The sequence below is a fragment of the Babylonia areolata genome, chromosome 6 (genome assembly GCF_041734735.1).
Source record: "Babylonia areolata isolate BAREFJ2019XMU chromosome 6, ASM4173473v1, whole genome shotgun sequence".
Classification (NCBI taxonomy): Eukaryota; Metazoa; Mollusca; class Gastropoda; order Neogastropoda; family Buccinidae; genus Babylonia; species Babylonia areolata.
This window is the reverse complement of record NC_134881.1, coordinates 54,264,023-54,274,022: the sequence shown is the minus strand read 5'-3', so window position 1 is coordinate 54,274,022 and position 10,000 is coordinate 54,264,023. Positions and strand designations below refer to the sequence as shown.

At 47.7% G+C, this 10,000-nt stretch overlaps 1 protein-coding gene across 2 annotated transcripts in view; it reads left to right on the top strand.

Annotated features, from left to right (window-relative positions):
• The window catches only part of LOC143283161 (xaa-Pro aminopeptidase 1-like), a 74,767-nt gene that overhangs the window by 38,456 nt on the left and 26,311 nt on the right, over nt 1-10,000 (top strand). For both annotated transcript variants that reach the window (XM_076589314.1, XM_076589313.1), the window contains exons 7-9: nt 2,775-2,918; nt 4,976-5,074; nt 5,860-5,962. In XM_076589314.1, the coding sequence (XP_076445429.1) occupies nt 2,775-2,918; nt 4,976-5,074; nt 5,860-5,962 (346 nt within the window). The remainder of the gene's footprint in view (nt 1-2,774; nt 2,919-4,975; nt 5,075-5,859; nt 5,963-10,000) is intronic.

Genomic DNA, 10,000 nt, shown 5'->3' with positions numbered 1-10,000 from the left:
CAATAAAGCACAGTACAGCACAGCACAGTACAGTAAAGCACACTACAACACAGCACAGTACAATGCAATAAAGCACAGTACAACACAGCACAGTACAGTAAAGCACACTACAACACAGCACAGTACAATGCAATAAAGCACAGTACAGCACAGCACAGTACAGTAAAGCACACTACAACACAGCACAGTACAATGCAATAAAGCACAGTACAACACAGTACAGTACAGTAAAGCACAGTACAACATACCACAGTACAGTACAATACAGTAATACACAGCACAGTACAATGCAATAAAGCACAGTACAACACAGTACAGTACAGTAAAGCACAGCACAGTTCAGTAAAGCACAGTACAGTAAAGCATAGTACAAGACAGCACAGCACAGTACAGTAAAGCACTCTACACTACAACACAGCACAGTACAGTAAAGCACACTACACTACAACACAGCACAGTACAGTAAAGCACACTACAGCATAGCACAGTACAGTAAGGCACAGCACAGTACAGTAAAGCACAGTACAGTAAAGCATAGTACAACACAGCACAGTACAACACAGCACAGTACAATAAAGCAGAGTAGACCACAGCACAGTACAATACAGTAAAGGCAGCACAGTATAACATAACGCAGAACATACAGTAAAGCGCAGTACAATAGAACACAGCAAAACACAGCATAGTACAATACTGAGCAGAACAACCCGACACAGCACACCACACCACAACACACCACACCACACCACAACACACCACAACACACCACACCAGATGTGTATGTGTGTGTTTCCCACAGGTGAGTGGCAGGGCCCACCACACCACACCACACCACCCCGTACCACACCACACCAAACCACACCACACCACACCACCCCGTACCACACCACACCACACCACACCACACCACCCCGTACCACACCACACCACACCACACCACCCCGTACCACACCACACCACCCCGTACCACACCAAACCACACCACACCACACCATACCAAACCACACAACACTACCCTACACCACACCACACCAAACACCACACCACACCACCCCGTACCACACCACACCACACCACGCCAAAGCACACCACACCACACTACCATACACCACACCACACCAAACACCACACCACCCCATACCACACCACACAACGCCACACATCACCACACTAACCTACACACCACCCCACCACACCAAACATCACCACACCATTATACACCCAACACCACACCACACCAGACCACACCACACCACCACCCCCCCAACAACTCACTCCACCCAACATTCCACAACACCACACAGCCCCACACCACCCCACACCACACCACACCACACCACACCACAATACACAAAGTGTGTGTGTCCCACGGGTAAGTGGCAGGCCCACCATACTACCCACACCCCACCCCGCCCCACCCCACCCCACCACACCACACCACAACCACACCACACCACACCACACCACACCATACCACCCCACACACCACACCACACCATACCACCCCACCCCACCACACCACAACACACTACACTACACCCCACCACCCCACACCACACTACACCCCACCACCCCACACCACACCACACCCCACCACACCACACCACACTACACCCCACCACCCCACACCACACTACACCACACCACCACACCACACCATACCACCCCACACACCACACTACACCACAACACACTACACTACCCAAGGTGTGTGTGTCCCACGGGTAAAGGGCAGGCCCACCACACCACACCACACCACACCCCACCACCCCACACCACACCACACCACACCACACCACACCCCACCACCCCACACCACACCACACCACACCACACTACACCCCACCACCCCACACCACACCACACCACACCACACCACACCACACCACACCACACCACACCACACCACACCACACCACACCACACCACACTACACTACCCAAGGTGTGTGTGTCCCACGGGTAAAGGGCAGGCCCACCACACCACACCACACCCCACACCACACTACACCCCACCACCCCACACCACACCACACCCCACCACCCCACACCACACCACCCCACACCACACCCCACACCACACCACACTACACCCCACCACCCCACACCACACCATACCACCCCCACACACCACACCACACTACACTACCCAAGGTGTGTGTGTGTCCCACGGGTAAAGGGCAGGCCCACCACACCACACCACACTACACCCCACCACCCCACACCACAACCCACCACACCCCACCACCCCACACCACCACCCCACACTATATCCCACCACACCAAACCACACCACACCACACCCCACCACCCCACACCACACTACACCCCACCACCCCACACCACCACACCACACCACACCATACCACCACCACACACCACACCACACCCTAACACACCACACCACACCACAACACACCCTACCACACCACACCACACCACACACCACCACACCTTAACACACCACACCACACCACACCACACCCTAACACACCACACCACACCACACCACCCCACTCCACTCTACACCCCACCACACCACACCACACCACACCCTAACACACCACACCACACCACACCACACCACACCACACCATACCACACCACACCACACACCACCACACCACACCACACCACACCACCCCACCTCACCCCACCACACCACACCACACCACACCCTAACACACTGCACCACCCCACACCACCCAACCCCACCTCACACCACACCACACCACCCCACACTACCCCAGGTGTATGTGTGTGTGTGTCCCACAGGTCAGTGGCAGACCCTGGAGAGCGCCCTGACTGCAGCCAACATCACCATGGAGCAGGTGACCGACAACCCTGTGGACGCCGCCTGGACCGACAAGCCCGCTCCCCCCATGACCCCCATCAACGCCTGGGACCTCCAATACGCCGGTGGGGGCAACGCTGGGGTGGGGGCAACACTGGGGTGGGGGCAACACTGGGGTGGGGGCATTGCTGGGGTGGGGGCAACGCTGGGGTGGGGGCAACGCTGGGGTGGGGGCATTGCTGGGGTGGGGGCAACACTGGGGTGGGGGCAACGCTGGGGTGCGGGTGTGGAGGGGTTTTGGGGGGGAAGGGGAATAGTTGGTTGTTTGTTGTTGTTTTCAGGACTCAACAACAATCATAAAAAGTTCCATTTTAACTCGCTCGAATATTTCTGTGCTTTTTTTACCACGTTATGCTGTTATCTATTTGTTTGTCTGTTTATTTATTTATTTATTTGTTCATTTATTTATTTAAGCATGCATTTAGTTAGTTACTTAGTTAGTTGTCTATATGTTCTGGGAAATGTTTTCTTATGTGGTCTACATTAATTCTTATTCATTAATCTATTTCAATGATTAATTATCTTTATGAATTTTTTGATTGCCTGCGCTGTACGCCATGTGTAATTATCGTCGTATGTAACATTTTATTGAATGATATATGTTTCCCATGCGGTCGGTTTTAACCATGATAATGATGTAGTATGGCTGGCGATATCTTGTTGCCAGTGTATATTGACTTGTGTGTGTGTGTGTGTGTGTGTGTGTGTGTGTGTGTGTGTGTGTGTGAGAGGAAGGGGTGTAACTGCATTGGTGCGTATGGATGTGGACAGTGGGAAATCATTTACAGTTTAGACTTTTGTGAAGGACTATGACTCTCAAACTAGGAGGCAAGATTGCACTGGCTCTTAGTGCTGCAGCCTTGGGGGCTAGATGACCTTTGGGAACCATCCCGACACTGACTGTCCTAAAACCCTCTCGGCCAAGAGAGTGGGGATGTAACTTGGGCAAGACACTCTCCACTATAATAAAATTCTAGCCAAGATAGTTGGGACTGTAGTTACCTCTTCTGCTGTTCTGATTGTCGGTACACGACTGACTGTCATACATGTGTGTGTGTGTGTGTGTGTGTGTGTGTGTGTGTGTGTGTGTGTGTGTAGCGGGGTGTGAATGCTGGCTTATCCAGTGTTTCCGTGTCAGTGACATGTGGTGTTTGTTGACCGTTCAACCGCAATCTTATTGTCCAAAGTTATTGTGTTGCTTGTTTGAATGGGTGTTCATGTTCTAAACGTGATTTTGCTTAAACTTCAAATGTGTGTGATATTGCGTGTTCACGAGCCACAAGAATTCGCAGACAATAAAAATTTCATCTCATCTGATCTTATCTCATATCATCTCATTATATCTTATCTTATCTTATTTTACTATTATGATAATTATCATTATTATGAGGATACTGAGACCAGTTGATATTTCTTTTGTTTTGTTTTTGTTTCTTTATGTGAGTTTTTATTGGAGGTATGGCAAAATACATTCTGGTGGTAAAAAGGTTTTGTCAAATTTATGTACATTCTGGTGGTAAAAAGGTTTTGTCAAATTTATGTACATTCTGGTGGTAAAAAGGTTTTGTCAAATTTATGTACATTCTGGTGGTAAAAAGGTTTTGTCAAATTTATGTACATTCTGGTGGTAAAAAGGTTTTGTCAAATTTATGTACATTCTGGTGGTAAAAAGGTTTTGTCAAATTGATGAAATGCTGAATCTTTTAAAGTATATAAAGCTATGGCTGTTCACTTTTTGGTTGAAACTAGAATTATGTCCGGCAGTTCTGTCTTGCAGGTCACCTCTCTACCTGACTGCTCTATCTTTTCATCAGTATAGCTCAGGTGTCGTCGTCATAAATTACCTGTTGAGACTGGCTTTTTTTTAATCACCAAATTCGTTGTTTCAATTGTTCTTTCCGTTTTAATTTTGTTTTGTGATTCCAATGGCGTTATTTTATATGCTCTGGGCCCAGAAAGGGGTCAAAGGATTAACTGGATTCTTGATTCTCGTGTGTGTTGTGTGTGTGTGTGTGTGTGTGTGTGTGTGTGTGTATCATTGTGTCTGTGTCTGTGTCTGTGACTGTGTGTATGTGTGTGTGTGTGTATGCTTGTGTGTGTGTGTGTGTGTGTGTGTGTGCAGGGAAGAGCTGGCAGGAGAAGGTGTTGGGGGTACAGGAGGCCATGGAGGAGAGAGGGCTGCACGGGGCCTACGTGGTCACCAGTCTGGATGAAGTGGCCTGTGAGTTGTGTGTTCAAAACTACACTGCACTGCACTACACTACACTGCACTGCACTGCACTGCACTGCACTACACTACACTGCACTGCACTACACTACACTGCACTGCACTACACTGCACTACACTACACTGCACTGCACTACACTACACTGCACTGCACTACACTGCACTGCACTACACTACACTGCACTGCACTACACTACACTGCACTGCACTACACTACACTGCACTGCACTACACTGCACTACACTGCACTGCACTACACTACACTGCACTGCACTGCACTACACTACACTGGACTGCACTGCACTACACTACACTACACTACACTACACTACACTACACTACACTGCACTACACTGCACTACACCACACTACACTGCACTACACTACGTGGTCACCAGTCTGGATGAAGTGGCCTGTGAGTTTGTTGAGTAAGCACGCGTGTATGAATGTGCATAAGTTCACCGAAAATGGCCCAGTTTGATTCTTATTGTATTTCAAACGTTGGACTTCTATGCAACTTCTGTTTCTATTACATTTTCATGCATTAATTTTACTTGTTTGTTCAAAATGTTCATTTACTTTGATCTTATTTCAGGCAGTGTTTCACACCAACCTTGGGTAGGCTCTTAATTAAGGGCTGACCAGCACGCTGGGATTGTGCGGAGGTCAGGCTTCTGCTCTTTGAGGGTTTTTGTTTGTCTTTAAGCAGACGTGGTGTAGCGCGTATGGATCATTCTGCATGCCGTAAAACTGACACTGAAAATTCTTGTGATGCCCAGGGCTGTTTAACCTGCGGGCCACTGACATCGAGTACAACCCCTTTTTCATCGCCTACGCTGTTGTGGAGTACTACGGACAGTCCAGTGAAGATAATAAAGTCAGGTAAGGTACCGACCACATAATTATGTATGTATGACGGTCAGTTGTGTCCAGCTGTGTGACCATCATAACAGCAGAGGCGGCAACTGTTGTCCTGGCTGGTATGGGCGAGACTTGGAATGTGGTGGAGAATGTCTTGCCCTTGAGAAAAGACTAAGCTGAAAATGGATTCGCATTGCAGTGGAGAAAACTATTGATCTCACATGTATTGTTTCGCTGTCGGACCAACTCTAAGCTCGTGTCAATCTGTGGAGTACGCCAAGCGATGTGCCAGCCATATAGTCACATATTTTTGTATTTGTATTTCTTTTTATCACAACAGATTTCTCTGTGTGAAATTCGGGCTGCTCTCCACAGGGAGAGCTCGTCGCTACACTGACAGCGCCACCCATTTTTTTCATATTTTTTTTCCTGTGTGCAGTTTTATTTGTTTTTCCTATCGAAGTGGATTTTTCTACAGAATTTTACCAGGAACAACCCTTTCGTTGCCGTGGTTTCTTTTACCTACGCTAAGTGCCTGCTGCACACGGGACCTCGGTTTATCGTCTCATCCAAATGACTAGCGTCCAGACCACCACTCAAGGTTCCAGTGGAGGGGGAGAAAATATCGGCGGCTGAGCCGTGATTCGAACCAGCGTGCTCAGATTCTCTCGCTTCCTAGGCGGACGCGTTACCTGTAGGCCATCACTCCACATATCAAAACACTGTTCCTCTCTCTCTCTCTCTCTCTCTCTCTCTCTCTCTCTCTCTCTCTCTCTCACGCACACACACACACACACACACACACACACACACACACACAAGCCTAAACAATACATGGATTCGGATGTGTCAAGGAGTAGGATGTCAGCGTGGAATACATTTCAGTGAACAGTGACGCTGACAGTACGAACCTTGCAGATTGACTGGTGGGTGGGTGTCCGACAGTCTGCATGGTTCATGTTATCACCCTTGGAATTTATATTGTCATCTGTTTGTTTGTGATGCTGACGGGCGCAATAGCCGAGTGGTTAAAGCGTTGGACTGTCAATCTGAGGGTCCCGGGTTCGAATCACGGTGACGGCGCCTGGTGGGTAAAGGGTGGAGATTTTTACGATCTCCCAGGTCAACATATGTGCAGACCTGCTAGTGCCTGAACCCCCTTCGTGTGTATATGCAAGCAGAACATCAAATACGCACGTTAAAGATCCTGTTAGATGTCAGCGGTCGGTGGGTTATGGAAACAAGAACATACCCAGCATGAACACCCCCGAAAACGGCTGCCTACATGGCGGGGTAAAAACGGTCATACACGTAAAAGCCCACTCGTGTGCATACGAGTGAACGCAGAAGAAGAAGAAGTTTGTGATGCTGTCAGGCATGGTTTGGCTTTGGCTGTTAACAACGCGGTCATAACACACACTGGGTGTGGTGCATGTTGCTCAACTGTTTAAAATAAAAAAATAAAAAAAACAAATCGATTCCTTCTTCTTCTTCTTCTGCGTTCGTGGGCTGCAGCTCCCACGTTCACTCGGAAATACGCGAGTGGGCTTTTTACGTGTATGACCGTTTTTAACCCGCCATGTAGGCAGCCATACTCGGCTTTCGGGGGTGTGCATGCTGGGTATGTTCTTGTTTCCATAACCCACCGAACGCTGACATGGATTACAGGATCTTTAACGTGCGTATTTGATCTTCTGCTTGTGTAATCACACGAAGGGGGTTCAGGCACTAGCAGGTCTGCACATATGTTGACCTGGGAGATCGTAAAAATCTCCACCCTTTACCCACCAGGCGCCGTTACCGTGATTCAAACCCGGAACCCTCAGATTGAAAGTCCAACGCTTTAACCACTCGGCTGTTGCGCCCGTCAGATCGATTCCAAAAGATTCGGGTTGACATTTTACAACTGTCCTCAAAAAAATTGCCATGCATGTGGAAAGGAAGAGAAACGGCAGTGTCAATACTGTCTGTGTTTCAGTACAGAGACACACTGCTGTCAATACTGTCTGTGTTTCAGTACAGAGACACACACTGCTGTCAATACTGTCTGTGTTTCAGTACAGACACACTGCTGTCAATACTGTCTGTGTTTCAGTACAGAGACACACTGCTGTCAATACTGTCTGTGTTTCAGTACAGACACACTGCTGTCAATACTGTCTGTGTTTCAGTACAGAGACACACTGCTGTCAATACTGTCTGTGTTTCAGTACAGAGACACTGCTGTCAATACTGTCTGTGTTTCAGTACAGACACACACTGCTGTCAATACTGTCTGTGTTTCAGTACAGAGACACACTGCTGTCAATACTGTCTGTGTTTCAGTACAGAGACACACACTGCTGTCAATACTGTCTGTGTTTCAGTACAGAGACACTGCTGTCAATACTGTCTGTGTTTCAGTACAGACACACACTGCTGTCAATACTGTCTGTGTTTCAGTACAGAGACACACACTGGTGTCAATACTGTCTGTGTTTCAGTACAGACACACTGCTGTCAATACTGTCTGTGTTTCAGTACAGAGACACACTGATGTCAATACTGTCTGTGTTTCAGTACAGAGACACACTGCTGTCAGTACTGTCTGTGTTTCAGTACAGAGCACACTGCTGTCAATACTGTCTGTGTTTCAGTAGAGACACACTGCTGTCAATACTGTGTTTCAGTACAGAGACACACACTGCTGTCAATACTGTCTGTGTTTCAGTACAGACACACTGCTGTCAATACTGTCTGTGTTTCAGTACAGAGACACACTGATGTCAATACTGTCTGTGTTTCAGTACAGAGACACACTGCTGTCAGTACTGTCTGTGTTTCAGTACAGAGACACACTGCTGTCAATACTGTCTGTGTTTCAGTAGAGACACACACTGCTGTCAATACTGTCTGTGTTTCAGTACAGACACACTGATGTCAATACTGTCTGTGTTTCAGTACAGACACACTGCTGTCAATACTGTCTGTGTTTCAGTACAGACACACATTGCTGTCAATACTGTCTGTGTTTCAGTACAGAGACACACTGCTGTCAATACTGTCTGTGTTTCAGTACAGAGACACACACTGCTGTCAATACTGTCTGTGTTTCAGTACAGACACACACTGCTGTCAATACTGTCTGTGTTTCAGTACAGAGACACACACTGCTGTCAATACTGTCTGTGTTTCAGTACAGAGACACACTGCTGTCAATACTGTCTGTGTTTCAGTACAGAGACACACTGCTGTCAATACTGTCTGTGTTTCAGTACAGACACACACTGCTGTCAATACTGTCTGTGTTTCAGTACAGACACACATTGCTGTCAATACTGTCTGTGTTTCAGTACAGACACACATTGCTGTCAGTACTGTCTGTGTTTCAGTACAGAGACACACACTGCTGTCAATACTGTCTGTGTTTCAGTACAGAGACACACTGCTGTCAATACTGTCTGTGTTTCAGTACAGAGACACACACTGCTGTCAATACTGTCTGTGTTTCAGTACAGAGACACACACTGCTGTCAATACTGTCAGTGTCTCAGTACAGACACACATTGCTGTCAATACTGTCTGTGTTTCAGTACAGAGACACACTGCTGTCAATACTGTCTGTTTCAGTACAGACACACACTGCTGTCAATACTGTCTGTGTTTCAGTACAGAGACACACTGCTGTCAATACTGTCTGTGTTTCAGTACAGAGCACACTGCTGTCAATACTGTCTGTGTTTCAGTACAGAGACACACTGCTGTCAATACTGTCTGTGTTTCAGTACAGAGACACACTGCTGTCAATACTGTCTGTGTTTCAGTACAGAGACCACACTGCTGTCAATACTGTCTGTGTTTCAGTACAGAGACACACTGCTGTCAATACTGTCTGTGTTTCAGTACAGAGCACACTGCTGTCAATACTGTCTGTGTTTCAGTACAGACACACACTGCTGTCAATACTGTCTGTGTTTCAGTACAGAGACACTGCTGTCAATACTGTCTGTTTCAGTACAGAGACACACTGCTGTCAATACTGTCTGTGTTTCAGTACAGAGACACACTGCTGTCAATACT